Source organism: Heloderma suspectum, chromosome 2, assembly GCF_057233095.1.
Source record: "Heloderma suspectum isolate Gila_16-S chromosome 2, 16-S_ref, whole genome shotgun sequence".
Lineage (NCBI taxonomy): Eukaryota > Metazoa > Chordata > Lepidosauria > Squamata > Helodermatidae > Heloderma > Heloderma suspectum.
The window spans coordinates 16893780-16912708 of NC_139459.1; the positions used below are offsets into that span (position 1 = coordinate 16893780).

The 18929-nt window shown below is 43.9% G+C and overlaps 1 protein-coding gene across 1 annotated transcript in view; it reads right to left on the reverse strand.

Moving 5' to 3' along the window:
• MYO5B (myosin VB) overlaps nt 1-18929 on the reverse strand; it is a 386556-nt gene that overhangs the window by 20304 nt on the left and 347323 nt on the right. The window contains exons 28-30 of the mRNA XM_084832892.1: nt 18601-18840; nt 16006-16106; nt 3361-3559 (exon numbers count right to left, since the gene is read on the reverse strand). Coding sequence (XP_084689018.1) covers nt 3361-3559; nt 16006-16106; nt 18601-18840 — 540 coding nt within the window. The remainder of the gene's footprint in view (nt 1-3360; nt 3560-16005; nt 16107-18600; nt 18841-18929) is intronic.

Here is an 18929-nt window from a genome sequence, read left to right on the forward strand (position 1 = left end):
AAAAGAGCGCTTTAGGGCAAGTTACTAAAGTTAGCCTTTAACCCTTTCACTGCAGGGCAGCGAGATTTATTTCTTACGTCTGAGTAAACATGCATGGGGGGGGATTCGTTAAAGATTAAAAACAGGCTAGCTAAGGTGAATGAGTGTCCCCACTACAGTGGTAATGTGAGGGTCGCTGCTGCGCTGCTGAGGATTTTCTCAATGGGAAAAACTACTTCCATTGGGGAAGCAAGAAGGAATGGGGAGTCCCACCCCCTTGACAACATCACTGCCAGGTCACAGAGGCATGCCCAGGATTTCATGTGGGGGTGGGGGACATGGCACACTCCAGGGAGCCGCTTTCAGTAAAAAAAATGTTGGAGTAAAAGGAGTTTCAGAAAATGCGGCTTTTCAAGAGAGAAGCGGCTGGTTGGCAGCAGATTGGTGACGACGTCATCCCTCACAAGGGAACTCAGACTGCTCTAACTTTGCACCAAATCACTCATGAAAACAGCCCCCATGTCTCCACTTACTCACCTTTTTTCTAAGCTAAGCAGTCCCAGCTGTTGCAACCTTTCCTCATAGGGGAGTTGCTCCAGCCCCTTGATCATTTTAGCTGCCATTTTCCCAACTCTACAATATCTTTTTTTTAGGTGCAGTGATCAGAACTATACATAGTATTCCAAGTGTGGTCACACCATAGATTTGTATAAGGGGAATATGATCTTGGCAGCTCTATTTTCAATTCCTTTCCAAATTATGCCTAACATGGAATTTATTTTTTTCACAGTAGGTGCACACTGGGTCGACATTTTCATCAAGCTCTCCACCACAACCACCAAGATCTCTTTCTAGGTCAGTCACTGCTAGCTTAGATCCCACCAGTGTATATGTGATGTTGAGATTTTTTGCCCCAAAGTGCAGGGATGCATACCTGATCAACATTTTAAAAAACAAAACCTTGGTGAAGGCTTGGGAAGCGCAAGAATTTAGTTCAATCCCCATCTGTCAGCAAACTGACCTGATTTGCACTCTCTGTACTAATATGCAGATCGGAATGCAGTTATCCTTTGGTCTGCACACTTCTCTGAATTTTAAAGTACAGTTCTTGACTCAAAAATGTACTAAACTGAGTAACATAAATTCATATTTTAGGATAATATGCATACAAAAATGTGTACTTTGTGAAAAATACATTAAAAGTAAGAATGTGTGTGTGTGTGTTTAAAAAAATTCACAGGACTGATGTGGAAATGGAACAGAAGAGGGTTATGAATGAACCCATGCGAAACTAACATGCACTGGAAATAGACTGATGCGCCCATCCTTAGTGTAGGCAAATACTAGGAGTGGAGACTTGACATGGCCCTTCAATTTAGGATTGGTTTTCAAGATGGCCTTTGATGCTGAAGATCATGCTCACTCTTTAGCAGGTCCTCATACTGTGTAATTTGATTTGTGTGCTTTATGTGATTTATGTTCTGAAGAATGCATGTGAAGGAAACTTTCAATAACTTCTTAGTGATTCAGAGAATTCATGCACAGAATTCATGTCTGCTGAATTCTAGAATGTGGAAGTACTTTATAAGTAATAAAAATATTACGCATGTAAAGAACACCCATCCTGGCATAAAAATGTATGCTTCCGTTTGATGGATCTAGACTGTTGGAGCTACTTGCCAACAGGTTCAACAAGGAGCAAGGTTCTGCACAGCGTGCCACAAGCCATTTCTCCTAACACAAATAATTATGTTAAAATCAATAAGGGAATTAGTGGTTTGCCTGACAGGGCTTCCTTTTTCCAATTATCACTTCTTGTCTGTCAGAGAGGAGAAATCTATCTCTGAAGCCCTCCACCTATCCAGGGAAACAACCTAAGGTCACTGACTCCTGACTTCCAACAGAAGTAATACACTGCACTAATAATTTACAATTTGCCACCTCAGTGCTTTTGCTGCAGTTTTTGACGTTCATATTTAAATGATTCTGACACATCTGTTTGAATGTGATAAAGTTCTCCTAATAAGATGCCACAGCAGAGTAAAAGTGGAAGCAGCAGGCAACCCATCCTTAGTCCGCTCTCTACATTTCTGCACTCTTCAGGGGGCCGATTCTACCAAATGTAATCTTCCCCGGTGCATCACTGGGGAGAGCCCAGACCTCAGTGGTAAGAGCACATGCTTTGCATTCAGAAATCCCAGGTCCAATCCCCTGCATCTTCAGTTAAAAGATGCACTTGAGAACCTGGAGAGCCCCTGACTATATGGACCAGTCGTTTGTCTCAGTAAGGGCACAATCCTATGCATGCTTAGACAGAAAAAAAGTCCTGCAGCTCCCAGCATTTCCCAGTCAGTTATGCTGGCTGAGGAATGCTGGGAGTTGTAGGACCTTTTTCTGTCTAAACATGCATAGGATTGTGCCTTAACTCTCCCTCTCTATAAACACTACCTACCTACACTATCTATCTCTCCATCTCTCCCTGTAAACACACACTCTCTTTCTGTTTGTATAACTGCCACAGGGTCTCTGGTTAGCTAAAATGATAAAAACTGGTTAAAAGGTTTGGGTGAACAAAAAGGTACTCAAAACCAAAAGGTGCTGAGAAGACCACAAAGACCTCCGAGAAGGCTGTTCCATAACTGTAGTGCCATTACTGAAAAAGCCCCCCGCCCCTCTCTCTGATGGTTACCTGTCATGCTCCATTTGCCAAACCTTAAGATCCTCTGAAGATCTTGAGGTCCAAGTAGGGACGTATGGAAGAAAGCATAAAGAAATAAGGAAGATGTGGGGAATATGTCCTCCACCCAACACAGACTGTGTGGGATGGCGACCACGGAATTTAGTAAATCCCACCACCTGCCCAAAACGTCTGCAAGGGGTTTGTAAAATATAAGGAGCTAACTTAAATCAATGATTCATATTGCCCAGTGCTGAGCATGGGTCACTAGAATCTCATAAGAACATAAGAGGAGCCCTGCTGGATCAGACCAAGGGTCCATCTAGTCCAGCATTCTGCTCACACCATGGCCAACCAGCTGTCGACCAGGAACCCACAAGCAGGGCATGAGTGCAACAGCACATCTCGAGTGAAGACCTTTTGTAGCCCTACTGTCTGAGCAACTGCACAGCGGCTGCTTTGAATCCAACAGGGTTTGTAGCCTGCTGCACACGGGGAAGCTAGAAACACGTAGCTGGTTATCACTGGAAGCTGGCCAATCTTCACAGCACATCACAAAATGGCTTGTGAAAATTGGAGGCCACATGTGCTGAACTGCTGCACACTGTCAACTCAAGTGGCAACTCATTTAAACCTAACCCAAAATCAAGAAAAGACTGCAACCCACAGCATGAAGAGGTAGGCATTTTGCTAGCTATCCATACCAGGTTTTCATTGGTCAGCCGTGTGATTTCTTGCTGTATGCCAAACTCCACTTGGGCTTCCGGTGACAGCTGGAGGGTCTGGAAGAAGACATCCTGCTGTTTCTCCATCCCTTCTCTCAAAGCCTCCATTTGGTCCTTTAGTATTTCTACTTCCTCTTCATGCTCTCTTCTCTGATCCTGGAGCTGAGCCTCAAGAAGCCTGATGGGAAGAAAAGTGGGGAAGGCAGAAAGAAAACAAAATAATGTGGTCACTCAAACCAAAGGGCCCGAGATACACAAAAGCTGCACAATGGTTGGATGTGACTTATCCAATCATTACGGGTAGACCTTGTAATACCGTATCTTGGATACCCAGAGCAGGAGATGGGTTCCTTCAAGCGGTATGAACAGTTTACAGGTAATGAACAGGTTCCCTCCCAAAGCTCCTTTGTGCCAGGTGCACTGTGAAACTTCAGACCACCTGGCTTCATATTCACAATTATCCTATATGCTAATAGCAAACTCATCCTCCATGTGTGGTTCCTTTTGTAGCCAGAACAACACCATCCATGCATGAGAGGGAGGTATCAGCAGTGTTGTGGGAAGCCCATGGTTTGTAGAAATACAGAAAATCTTTAGGAAAAAAAATTACAGGGAGGAAAAATCCCCCAAACAGTCCCCAGTGAGGACTAATGCATGCACAGTGCCCATGGAATGCTGACAAATTTGTGGGTGAGTGGGTGTGGGGAGAATGGAAAAATGGGACAGGTAATGGAATGAAGGCATGGCTGGCTGGAACCCTGAACAGGATCACTCAACACTGCAACGTTTTGTTGCAGATCTTATTTGTTTGTAGCCCTCTTCAGGTGTTTGGTAGCAAAGACATGAAGAGGACTATGTCTGATGAGAAACCCCCACTTTGCCCATGAGCATATATTGAAAAAGGTTGGGGGTAATACATTGGTTAGTCATGCAAATTATCAGTGTAACCAAGTACTTAGGGGGAATTTTAGTGTGTGTGTGTGTGTGTGTGTGTGTGTGTGAGAGAGAGAGAGAGAGAGAGAGAGAGAGAGAGAGGTAAATAGTTTTGTACTTTGTATAATCTATTTTTAATGGGTTTTTAAAAAAAATTTTGTGAACTGCCCAAAGAGCTTTGGCTATGGGGCAGTATAGAAATATAATAAATTAATGAATTAAAATGACTGAATCCAAGCCAAATAACCTCACAGTGTGCCTTGGAGCACCCACACAAAATCATGTCATTGTTCCACATCCTTTTCAAATATGAAAATATTCATATATTGATATATATGCAAAAGGCCATTGGTCCATCTAGGCCAGTATAGCTTACTCTACCTGCAGCGATCTCTCCCAGCTCTGGCTCCTCAGGATCCTTTCCACTGGAGATGCCAAGGGCTGGGCCTGGGACTTTCTGTGTACAAAGCATGTGCTGCTCTATCTTCAAACTATAGTCCTTTGTTAAACCGCTATGTGTCATACTCGCAACCAGGATAGTTGTGAGCCCCATTCTGATAAAATGCCACCCCCCCCCCAGATGTCCACTGATGCTGGAGACGGCCAACAGTATTTTTTGATTAATTGAAAGAGGGTTAACTCCTTCTGGTGTGTGTATACACCTCTCTTCTGCCTCTGGTTCTAGAGATTTTTGTATTGCTGGAGCAGAAGGGACAGTGGAGCCAAAGGAATACACACCTAGTCTACTGCAGCCTGGGAAGTGAAGCCTCTCTCAAACCAACTCTCTAATAAATTTATTTGTCTCCTTCCTGAGGCTGCTCAGTTGTCTTGTTTTAGCCCACCAAACAGACAACATGCTCTGTTGTATGCTCTGGGCCACAGTCAATGCCAAAAATATAACATAAATACCAGTCCACTTGTTTATTTATTGGATTTCTAGTATGCTAAATCCCAGCAGCTTAGAATGAACCAGACATTCACGTATTAAGAGTTAACAGCTACATTTATACCGGTCTCACTAATAAAAAACAATCATTTTCACATAGGCCATCCTTATTCCCCTTGCCTTGTAGCCAAAGTGCTGAGACCGTCAATGTGTTCTGAGGTGTCCTTTTCTTCCCCTCTCAGCTTTAATCTAGTCACCCTTTGTGGACAAAGAGCAAGCCTCTCACAGGTCCCAGGAACAGTTACAAGTAGAGATTCTTTAATGAAAAAACAACAACCCCGCCCCAAAGAGCAATGCGCCCGTATAAATTGCACTACTGGATCAAGACCAGTATTCTGTTTTCAGTTGCAGTCAGTACATGCCCTTGAGAAGATAGTCTTTCCTTGATGCTTGCCTACCACTTCTAGTCCTCAGAGGTATCCTGCCCTCTGAACATGCAGGTTGTATTTAGACGTTGTCAAGGGCTTCTTGGAGGCCTCTCTCAGTCTAATCCAGTAGCCAAGTCCAGACACAGACAAAGGGATTCTTTTCAAAGCTTTATTCCTCTTTTACAACTTAATAACTCTACTGTTAGCAACTAGATATGAGCAGCAGAGTACCTATGCCCTACGTTGGAACAGTTGGTCCCCGTTTGAAAGGGAATTACTGGCAGACCCCTGAACTTAAGGACTAGGGAGAGTCCCTTCCCTTTTCCCTTGGATCCTCTGGGCGCAGCCGTTGTTTGCACGCCAACCGGGCACTACGCCTCCTTTCTGCGCCCTCCATTTGGCACCGCGCGTCCATCAAGTCTGCTTCCCGCGCTCTGTCACTCCCAGGACTGCTATCTAAGCTAGGAATGCTGGTGGGAGGAATCTCCGTCAGCTGTTGGCCCTGGGAAAGAGGAGCGCGCTCCTCTCCCAGGAGCGACTCCTCTTCCTCAGAATCAGAACTACTCTGGGATTCTATGGGCTCAGTGTCCACCCTGACAGATGTCATAGCTGATAGCAGTGGAGGCTGTTTGCACGCCAACCGGGCACTACGCCTCCTTTCAATATCAGTGGGCCGGTGAATCCACTCCAGGTTTCAGTCAGAACCAGTCCTTCACACCTTAGATAGCTCCTTTAGAGTTCTGACTGGTCCTGAGTGAAATCTGGAGCAGATTCACCACTTCCCTGACATCGGAGCCACTAGCCTCCACTGGTTTCTAGCCATCAATGAGAGACTTATCCTCCATGAATCTGTTGAGCCCTTTTCTGAAACTACCTAATCTAGTTCCCTCATCACAGCTTGAGATGATTAATTCTATGAGTTAGTTTTGTGTTACCTCAATAAATACTTCCTTTGGCTTGTCCCAAGACTATCGGCAATGGATTTGAATTGAGTGATCTAGAACTGGGGTGGGCAGAAGGTAGATTGGGTGACTTGCAGTAGATTGGGAAGGAGTTCTGACTCCCAACAGTTTAACAACAGAAACACCAAAACAAATCTTCCTTCCCTAAATTATACTGCTGAAATGAAGAAAGCTTGGGGTAACCTGAATTTTTGTGTGGAAGGACTGCGAGCCCTGTTGAATTCTGGAACACATTTCTGGGCTTAGAATTCTTTTATCCTAAATCTTTTGCACCTATCTCTGGTTGGTTTCAGTAGAAAGCAAAGTAGGTCCTACAAGACTGAAGTCTGCTCACCCTGATCTAGCATTCTAGTACTGTGTGTATAAGAGAAACGTTACTCTCTGTTCAACTTTCTCCACATCATTCATAATTTTATGTCTTTAAATGTTTCCTTCATTTTGTAAAGAATGGTAGCTCTCACTCATTCTTGTAGATATAGATGATTGTACCCTCATTAGCAACTAGGTTCTGTAACCTTAATCTACCCTGCCTGCAAGTTCTGTTGACTTTCTCCACATTTCTTTTGGCTGTTGCAGTAATCAGGCACCAGTGCTCAATGGGCATGATTTGGCCCAAAGGTTTCCGGTCATATACTCCTGCCATATTGATTCTAGAAAACAAATAATGCATTCTGAACTTGAATACACTTTAACTCAACTGAAACTGGTCCCCTGCCCCACAAAGGCATTCACTTTGTTGAGCAATTGCCTGCTTATTTAGAAGATGAGACACAAGTTATTTCTCAGGTCCTTTACGGTGTTTCCAGCTAAGGGTCAAAACCTCACTAGTCATTTTGAAAATCTAAGTCTAGCTTTATTAACTTTTTGTATCATGCTGGGGCACACCCGTATGGGAGAAAGCTTGAAAGTCCTGTATTAATTTTTTTTAAAAGATTTTATTTTAAAATGAGGCATACTGTAGGGTGGAAGTTCAAATGGCAAAAAAAAACCCTACAGAGATCAAACAAATGGGAAATTAAAGCCACGGTTTTCTATGGCAAAGTGAAGGGGAGGTTTTAAATAACAAAAAGAACCCTGCTCTAAACGGATGCACACTGTGTAGTTCTGCACAAACGATAAATTAAGGAACACGCTGCACTTTCCATAAGAAAGGCTGCATAGAACAATTCTTTGCGTTACTGACTCCTTCCCCACCCACTCCCATGAAGGGAGTGATTCATCACTGAAAAGGTTACAGCCCTCCTGTGTGTGCCTGCGCTGCTGGGTGTGCTGATAAGCTTAACGTTTGGTAAACTACATTGATTCTTTAAAAGGTACCAATTAGAGTCCGCTAAAATGAAATCTCTCCCCACTAATCCTTTTTCAGAGCTTTCCCAAGAGACTCTAAAACTAAGGCTGCAAAGATCCATGAACACATTCTCATGGAGCTTCAGGCCTGGGCTACACAGGCATCCCAATAAGGTGGTAGAATCCAGCGGTGCTAGAATAGATGGAACCATTTTACACTGCAGGTGGGGCCTGGGGTGCATTAACCCAGGTTGCAAAGGCATCCTTGTAGATGGGCCTCTTCACATGACCATCCCACTCCATGGTGTTCCTGGGAAAAAGTAAGCCTAGGTACCAGCACCTTCAGCCTGCCTCTAGCCAGTTCTGAGCCACTACAGCCTCTGCGATGGCTTCCAAGTATTGGAATGCCCTCCCAATGAAGTTACGCTTCTCCCCTCTATTGGATTATTTAAATGAGCCTTTAAAACCTCTTTTTAAGGCTTTTGATTAACCTGCAAATCTTGTATGCTAAAGAACAAATGTCTATATCAGCTTTCTTCCTTTGGTATGGGCTACATATTGCTGTCTAGTTTCTTCTTCTTCTAAAGCAAGAAGGCAAGGCCCCAAAAGCCAATTATAAATTCCTTAAAAATAAAAACTAAGCCTTTGATTTAAATATAAGAGCAAGTTTCTAGACCTTGTGGATTTGAGCATAAAGGCTTAGAAGCACTTTTATATGCTCTCTTCCTCCCCAGTAATGCCCTTTCTTGCATAAATAAATGAATAAATAAATAAGTGCCCATCCTGCAAATCATGGCATTAGAATCCACTCAAAAATACGATCCTTTAAAAATTGATCTCCTCCACACCTACAACTCAGTAGCATATGAAATAACATTTGTATTACTGGAACAAATGACAACTTGTCTCAGTAAAGATGGAGACTTGTGAAGATAAATGGCTGAAATCATACTTTTATTTCACTACCATATCAAATTGAAGATGACTGAGTGCTGTGTAGAAATTGTACCCATTTGTATTAGTTACACAGGATGATATATTGTAACATCCATGCATGCTGAAGAATACCAAGAAAAGCCATTTTAAAAGTGTAATTAAAAATCCTACAAACTAGACAACTGTATGCAAACACCCTCAGTTATTATTTCTAGTGGAAGAATCTGCTTGTTTGTGACATTTGGATTTATTTGTCTAACACACACAAGTCTGACCATGTCTTTCTTGACTGCATAGCTATTTAGACCTCGGATAAATGACTTGCATCCTAAGTCAGCAAAAGTGAACTCGGGGAGACATTTAGGGCCTTTTCACACATTACCTCATTTAGGGGCAAGTCCTATGGGATTGCTGCCTGTTAGACAGAAGTCTCCATTAGATATGTACCTAAAGTATTTCAAATCTGCATTTAAAAATGTGAGCTGTGAGAGTATGTCAGTTTCCTAGATAGGTGTGCTTCCTGGGAACCCAAGGTACACCACCTTGAGTTCCATGGAAGAAAGATGGCAGATAAATAAACAAACAAAATCAGGATGCAGGCCAGGTACTCTCTTCAATGAGCTGGGATTTGTTGCAGCTCCTTGGTGAGTGTAGGTCTGGGGGCAAGCCTGATTTTGTGGGTGTGTAATGTGTGAAACTGTCCCTGTGGCTTTCACAGAAGTCACGGGATCTTGGAGTCTGTATATTCATTCTGAGACGTTTGTAAAGATCTGTTCTAATGAGGAGCAGTACTAGCACTGAGCACCTTTGGGAAGCTGCCAGGGCTCCAGAGACCCAGCAAGGTCCAATGATGTATTGAAGCCTGCTCTGAGGCACCCCATGGTAGGTAGCTTGGAGCCACCATTTTAATTCCCCACAATGCATCAATCAGGGCATTGTGGGGAATTTAAACGACAGCTCCAAGCCACCCAGGTGGTGGCGGCAGCATCGTTTCCTGCTGCCGCCAGATAATTTATTCAAAATTACTTTTAGGTGGAACATTATCATTCCACCACAACCCAGAAACATAAGAGGGTGCTTTGCTAAGAGCCTCTTCAGATAAGGAGCTAGCCCTGGCAGGCAACCAACTTCACTCTAGATAACCCAGGATTTAATTCAGCCGGCCAACCACCCTCCCTCATCCAACCATACCAGCTACACGCTTCTTGTTGCTGGGTCACAACTGAAGTTATCATTAATCAGCCCAGCCTCATGTATACAGCTGATGTTACCCAAGCAGCAAGCTTGGATTTGGGATCAGAAATCCCATTTTGGGTATTTGTGGGTTGTACTCATTTCCAGCTCCAAGAGAAATTGAGGGGAAGGAGAAAGAAACAGAGGAAAGAAGGCCCAAAGGAGAAGAAATAGAAGTAAAGGTATTTGACCTGGCAACTTGCTTTAGACCCTGATAGGCCAAGCCGAGTTCTCCATCTTCATTCAGGTACCCCCAGTCCTCAGTCTTGCTAGAAAGAAAGGACAGAGGAAAGGGAAACAGAAGTGGACAGAAAGGAAAGATAAAAGAAGAGTCAGATACAAGAGGTATGAAGAATAAGGAAGCCTCCATTGCATTCAGACACAGAAGCCCAGTGCTAACATTATAATCCACAGATGGTGACTGAGGGTTGTGAGGTGACATCATGATAATACCTCTGGGCCTTGCACTCTTAGTTGTGCAAGGTTGTGCAAGCCTGCCATCTGCACAATAATTACAATTTTTGCAGAGGGATCTATAAAAATAGGCCTCTGTGCCAGCCTTTCCCGACCTGGTGCCCTCCAGATGTGTTGGACTCCCAGAATTCCTTGCCACTGGCTAGACTTGATGGGAGGTGCAGCCCAACAACATCTGGAGAGTCACACATTCCCCACCACTGTTTTAGGGGAAAGGGCCCCACTGCACTGAAGTGATAATACTATGAACTGTCATGTCCCAGAGTTAGGCCGTTGATGGTCTTGCTAAGGACGTTCTTGTGGCTTTTTCTTATGCCCCCCCCCCATATTCTTACACACATGCATGCACACACACACACACACTTGCCTCCAACAGTCCATATTAATATGAGGGGACAGACATTTGAGAACCCATCACCTGCCATGAAGGCAAACCTGAGACTCTTTTTACAGGAAGAGGTTATGGAGAAGCACTTTACAGTTGCTAAGCAACCACCAGATGCTTCTTCATCAACTTCATAGCATCATAGAATAGTAGGGTTGGAAGGGGCCTACAAGGCCATCGAGTCCAACCCCCTGCTCAGTGCAGGAATCCAAGTCAGAGCATCCCTGACAGATGGCTGTCCAGCCTCGTCCTGAATGCCTCCAGTGTGGGAGAGCCCACCACCTCCCTAGGTCATGGGTTCCATTGTCGTGTTGCTCTAACAGTCAGGAAGTTTTTCCTTGATTACAGTGACAATGGCAAAAGATCAGCTTGGGGAGGGGTTCATAGTGGGGGGCCCTTTTTATATCTAGGGCCCTTGACAACTGCCTAAATTGCAGTCAGTTTTTCTTGTTCCAGCTGTTACCTAGAGAGGCAGTTCAAAGCAAGGCATCCACATCAACCATGATCCTTTGCCTCAGTGTGATCAACACATGCCTGATTAGTAACAGAGCACTGTTATCAACTACTGCAACATCCAGATGCTGCAAAAGCAAGAAGGGCAACCGAAGAGCAGAGTCTTAGAGCCGTACTATGGACACCACTAGAAGTGCACTTCCTTCACTTCAGTAGTTCCCCACTGCCCTGAAATACAGCACGCGAGATGGCTAAAAATGATCCCATTTTCTTGATACCAGCATTATCTTCATAGTCTTTTATACTGTTACCACCCATTCCTCTGAGAGACAAACTACACGTGATGTTAATAATGTATTTGCCTTTGAGTTAACCCTTTGCCCCCTGCTGTGGTCCTGATTTGGATCAGGGCCCCCTTGCCTGCAATTTTAATTGGGGAGCTGTTTTTCCCCAATGCAAATTGCAGGAGTGAGGGGTCCAATCCAGGCTAGGACCACAATAGGGGGCAAAGAGTTAAGGCTCCCTTACCCCAGGGTCCGGATCCAGATCAGGGAGCCTGCACTGGACATTTCTGAAAGAAAACGCTTGCACTTCAGGGCAAACTGCATGATTAACATCAAGCATAGTCTGGCCCACAGCGTTAGTGCTGTAACTCAAATCAAGAGCAGAATTAAAAGGACACCTCCTGCAAGCAATGGTAGCCCCAAAAGGGAAATTGTGTGTGAGTTGGGGGGGGGGGCAGGGAGGAAATACCTTATGGAAGGAAGTACAAGCTACTGAAGAGCTGGGTACTAATTTCAACAATTTTGTTACACAACTGCTGTGCCAGCCACCGGTGATTCATTTGGGCGTTCAGCACAGGAATCGGCACACTCCTTTTCTAGACTACAGGTATCAGATGTGCTGACTTGGCACACCTGTCATTTGCAAAAGCTTCTCCGAAAATTCCTGGATTATTCTGGATGGAAACAAACTCAAGGGGCTGCCATTAGCTTTGAATAAAAAAATCTTGTAAATGACAAACCTTGAACATATATAACTCTTTGGCCTGCATTTGCAAATGGAAAGCAATTAAAACTTTCATCCATCAATCTAGGAAACCCCTCTGGATGCATCTATCTTATGTTTAGGCTTTTAAATTGATATTGCCCAGCCATTTACAGGCTGACCTGACACAGAGATGCATTCACACACACAGATTTATGAAGAAGGGGGAAACACTCACCTCTCGTGAGACTGCAGGACAGGAAACGCTACCATGGGGCAATATGCAAAATTAGTTTAAGGGACCAAGGACTGTTCTATGTCAGGCTGTAAGCTGTTCAGATGCATCAATAACGAGGATGCAAGACAGAAGACTAGCCCAGCAGTTCTCAAATGGACCCACATCCAAGCAAGCTAGGCAACTGTCAAGGGCCCTAGGATTGAAATGGGCCTAGAATATGCTCCCCCTTCTCAGTTACACCTTCCAAGAAAGTGGTTTGCTACCCTCTCATTATAATCAGGAGTTGGCAAAGAAGCACTGGTGGATGCCTAGCAATAGCCAAGTACTTCTCTGTATGCCTCTTTCTGCAAAATAGGATACCAGTACCCGTGACAGCAGGTGGTAATGTGAAACACCCTCTTATGAATGTATCTCATTGGAGGAGTGGATTTTTATGTGCTGTGAGTGGATATAGGAATGGTGGGTCATGAGTGCCTTTTTGGTTTGGTCAACAGGAACAAATTCAGCTAACCCAAATTTTCCACTGTAACTTAAGAATCATCGTGTAGCTGGATCCATGGGGGAACATGGTCAATTTGAAAGGGCCAGACACAACTGGCTTTGAAGTAATCACATTATTAATTATGTTCAAACACTTTACTTGCCCAGAAGTATGATCACTTTATAAACCAGTTGCATATTCCTCCATCTCAGATTACCTGTCTCCCCATATTATTATCAAAATAATAAATCAAATCTGTGTGGCTGAAAACCTGGCCATTTGAATTGTGATAGAGAAGGTTGGCAGCACTGTAGCAAATGGATAAATTAGGGGACTTCTGGATTAGCAAAACAGAAATCAGCATGCAGGGGATTCCATTGGAATTATTTTAATTGTGATCAATGGGAACTACTTTATGGAGTTAGGAGGCAAAATAAAAATGTGGCTGGGGTCATTTCCCCTGCATGCTGATTTAAAACCAAATCTCACTGGTAAACCATGCACGTTTCGCATGTAAATGGTTCCAGGTTCAATCCTTGCATCTCCAGCAGCAGGATCAGATAAGATCTCAGCCTGAGAAACAGCGGAGTTGCTGACAATGTGTGCAGTCAACCAGTACTGGGTTAGATGACCACTGGTTTGTCTCCCTACAACGTGTTAACCTTCTTGCCAATCCCTTTGGTAAGCGATTTCATAACTACCCAGGGCCAAAAAATGTACAGACCCAAACAATAGCGTAGTTGACTGGAAGCTGAAAAGGTGATGAGGACTGTGGAGTACTAACTACATTCAAATAAATGAGTATCTGGTTTGCTTGCAGTAATTATTAATATTCCGTTTTCTCTATGTAGTCTTTCCCCTCCCCCTCCATTCTCTTTATTTGGTGTTTTACTGGATAAATGGATGGGAGGATATTCATGAGAGCGATGTAAACCCCTTTCTCTTTTGTTATCCTAAGAGGAAGGCACAAATTCTAGGTATTAACTTTCACTGTGGGAAACCTGTAATCAAAGAGGAATCATGGCTGAGAGCTAAGATACGAATTTAGCAGCCAATGTGGGTGATGGGATGCCAAGAAAACAATATGTTTATATATTAGCACATTTCACCAATATAAAATTGGTGGTTTAAAAAAAGAAGCAGCAGCTTTTTCAGCCTCCTGGGAAACAGGCTGGCAGAACTCCAATTAAATTCCTTTCCCCTGCATGGTATATGAATGATTTCTTTGATGTAAGTAACTCTTATAACTTCCCTCCACTGCTACGGAAGCCATATTTTGGAACCGCTCTGATGGCTTTAACATCAGGGCTGTTCCCAAAACTCTATAACATTGTGAACTGAGCTAGTGAGTCTAAATCTTATCCTAAGAAACTCCAAACACTGATATAGGATTAAATTTGACCTTGTATATATAAACAGATGCCGTGCCAGTGTCCTTTAGTGGATAACACAGTAGGATGTGGAATGGGGGTCCTGAATTCAGCTCCCTCACAGCCATGACACCCCTGCTGGGAGACCTTGGGCAAGTTCCGACATCTCAGCATCACCTATCTCACAGGGTTAATCCCATCTATTCCACATGCTGGTGTCCTTGGAAAAAGGGTGGAACACACAAATGTGACTAGTCACAGACAGATCTTTCATCATGTCTTCCACGTTTTCAATACAATTTGTATCGTTGTGGGGAGAGACTGTACTGGAAGAGAGCAAGAGCTCACAATTCTAGCGTTTAAAGAATATAAAGATGGGGAGTAGGGCTAGAGGTAAAAGATAAGTAGCTAGAGGGAGAGCAGAGGAGGCTGGTCGTTCCAATGTCAATGGGGCTATGAATCCACTCCAGGTTTCAGACATAACCAGACAACACTCTAAAGGAACTTTCCAAGGTGCTTCGCACTGCCCCATTGACATCGGAGCCACCAGCCTCCACTGTGGGAGTTAATCAAAAAGTTAAAAGCTCTGTTCCAGTCTGCAGCAAACTCCCCCTTGTAGCTAAGCCTGGTGCTTTAGGGCGAATTCATATAACCTATCTGATATGTAAGGTGCTTCCAGGCAAAGCTTTTATCGTGGCATCACCCTGCCTCGTTCATGGAATTTTATGCGTGGTCCAGATCTCCCATGTTTCCCCACTGCATCTTCCGTCTTTTTTTTTTTTCACCAAAGAAAATCCACGAAGGGGAAAAAATACAAAATAGCTGCACAGTACCTTCTCATTGGTAGCACTAGGAATCCTCTGTTTGGAAGCGCCCATAGAAGAAGCAGGTTGAGTAGTTCTGTGTGACACAACCTGACATGTGATGTACCTAATGTGCAAATTCAACTATCATCATCCCAAAGCTAGTGAAAGGGGGCTAAAAGGTAAAACCATTTTGCCAGTCTGAAGTTGCAAGCTGCATGCGCATTAAAGGAGTCACATAACTGGTTCACCATATGCCTAACTCTGTACCAATCCATTCAGTCTAATTCTCAACACACTCTGGCCATGCAAATTGGCCCCAAATCTGAAAAGATACAGTTTATAAACCTTTATCCATGATCTTTTGAGGACTCATATTAAAAAAAAGTTCCTTTCCTCTCCATTTTTAGAACATTTATCAGACACCGTAGAAATGTTTTCGAGATATTCTCCACAACTCTTGAGGTGTAGAAACGTGTTGTGTTTTTTTTTTAAAAGAAACTCAAGTTTCTTGGGATACTAACTTTTTAAAGAAATATCACATTTTGCAGTTGTGTGATAAGCCTACAAAGAAGGAAACACATATAATACTTTATGGTGTGATGCTTTTGTAAGAGGAAGTAACAGAAATTTCTGTACAATCACTCTCACTGTTGGCTACCCGCATCTGGTACTGCTCCCTTAAATTACTCAGAAATGAGCACAAAGCAGAAGTTCTGATTCCTACTCATCTGACCGTTCCTAATGGATAAACACAGACAGGCTTACCGGTTTGTCTGACACACTCCATGATATGCCTCTATTGCGTCTTCTGGATCCACATGCTTGTCACTGTTTGGCCAGCTGGTTTGTATGTTGATGTTTGACTCCTTAAAAAAAAGTTAACCATGAAATGTTTTGTCCCATAACTTATTTCTATGTCCCCACCCCCACCCCACTGCCAGTGCTCTAGTAATTCTACATTGATCACTCATGCAATTGTTTTGATTTGTAAACGGATTTACAATCACGGTTACATTTGACTCAAAGCAAATTCAGCGCTTCAAAACAGGCAGAAAGGGAACAGGAAGGGCGCAGTGGAATACAGCGTAAAGAAAAGTTAAGCGGAGATACTGAGTGTGCAAATACAGCACAAACCTGTTTCAGTTTTATGCTGGTTGAACTCTTATAGCTCCCCCCCCCCGAATCCTGAGGATTGTAGTTTAGAGAAATCACTGAGAACTCCCCATTAGAGATCTCCCTGATCCAGCTGAACAACTGCTCCCACAGTTCTGTGGAGAGCGGGAATGAATATAGACCAGTTTAAAGTCTATGAGTGTAGTTATATTCCGAAAGAACAAAATGTAAAGGAAGGCTTGCTGTCAGTATCTTTGAGGAGCGAAGCTGGTGGAAGAGCCATGCTAGAACCAAGAAGAGCCAAGTTCTGAAACGGAAACTGAAATGCGGAACTTCATATATCACAAAATTAACCAGAGCAGGAGGAAAAGTGTATCAGCCCAAGCTGCTCTTCTCAGCAACTTGTCTTTGTATCAGTTCAGCCAATGCAGACAGACAGAACTCTAACTTGGAACAATCCGGCTCAAATAGTTTGCATTCTTCCTCTCTGTTGCTCTAGTTCCGAAAGCATCTCAGAAAGTCAAACCCAGAGTTCACCACAGAACTCTAACCCTATAAAGTAATCCATCCCTGGGTCCACTTTATACTTTTATCTTGAGTGGCAAGGTAGGCCCCACATCGCAATAGTAACGTATCCATTTTCTATCAGAGTGGATAGGACCCTTGTGTGTGGTCAAGGCGGTGGCAACCAAATTGCTCCAGGTCACATGTAATCTAGGTTTTACTTGTACCCTGACTTGTGCCTAACCTCTCGGTCAAAATCAGCTGGGACTTAACTTGCCATCTGCCACTCTTGTCCCTTGGGGTAAGCCACTCAAGGCTGCATCGTGGAGCAAGAGGGAGCAGTATGGAACCATGTCTCTACCCCCAAGTCAACCCATTGCTCTTCCTTACTTCAATACATGCTTCCAGGTCAGGCCTGAATCTCACTGAGACAACAGCAAGAATCTAGCATGGTCCCTAGATATCTCTGTCTATCACCTAGTCTTCCTGCCTGCGTCATCCAAGCCTGCCAGCCTCCTACTCTCCCTGCAAATCTGCTCTTTCCCCACATGCTTCCTCCAGCCCCCTTTAGTTGGGTACTACAGTTTAGACCATGGCTTGCCAAGGCCTTTGCAGTTGGTTTCCTGTGTTACCTTGATGTGAACTTGCATCAGCCAAGATCAGTCGACATCCAGAACACGAAAACACCTCTTCAATGAAGGAGGGCCTTACTGCAGGCCCTATCAAGGCATGGGGCATCAGGGCAAGCTAAGAGAAACCCCAAATTGACAATGCAGGAAAGCATCCCCACTTAGGTAACCTGCAGGATTAGGGGGCCTTAAGTGGACTCATCCCCTGGCTCTGGAGTCACTCCAAGACTTCAAGAGAAGAGATGGCAATGAGTCCAAGCTGAAGACCAGGACATACAAGACTTGCCTGGCAGCATGAGACATTCCAATTCAGAGCCCTACTCAGGAGGAATAACCATAGGTATGGTCAGGATCAGGGCACCAGAAAGGGTGGAGCCAACCAGGACGACTACAAAAACGCTCACTTGTTGCCTGGAAAGCTGCTAGTGCAACAACTCCATGGACCAGCTCCTGCTTTCTAGTTCTAGCAATCTCATGGATGCCTTGTTGCTCAGTACTTGGTCCTCTAACCCTTGATAACCCTGCTAGTAACACTGGCTGGCTGCCAACCCTCTGATTCTTCTCAATAAACTTCCCTGGCTGAGCTGCTCCCCTGTGTAGCCTGGAGGGCAGCATTCTTAGGCTGTGCCTGGAACCTCCAACGCAGCACTCAATCCCAACCTCAGTCCAATTCTACTGGACCTCCCAGCTTCTGCCCTCTATAACGCTCTGCATACTGCACAATGTTGACAGCCTTCATTACTGCATGTTTACAGTTCAAGATACTGAAACCAGCCTAGAAGCTGCAACCAGCCTAGTAGTCTTCAAATATGCTGCCATTACGTCTTCTGAAGCTGAACTGATTTTGAATTTGCAAGACAATATATCCCACCGGACTGCTTTTTTGGGCCAAACAACCTAACGACTGCATAATTTATGAGGATTATTCTGCATGCACTTCCTTTATTGTTCTTTTTAAAAAGAATTTTGATCCAAAATACTCGTCTTGCCAATTTTGATTTTGGACTTGCCGTAAACCAATGTGCCCAACCATGGAGAAATAGCAACAGTTGGCAACATGGTGGAAAGAGACACACACACACACACACGGAAGGATTTCTCTCTGATCCATTACCATATTTCTGCCTGTATCTTTTTGCTGGGCTGCCTTTATAATCTGCGTCCTTAGAATAAGCACCTCTTCCTTCCGCACTTCCAGCTCTTCATTAGCCGACTTGAGCTGATTCAAGAGGAGGCTGTAACTGTCATGGATGTCATTGGAGCAGTTGTTCTGGGCCACCCGATCCACTATAGCCTTCCTCAGTTCGTTAAGGTCATTTTTCAGTTTCTTGTTCTCTGATTCTAACTCTTGCCTCTATTAAAATATTTGAAAAGTGATCCCTGCTCAGTACATTTCTATAACTGCTGGATTTTTGCTTTTTAATTCCTTCACAGCAACTCAAG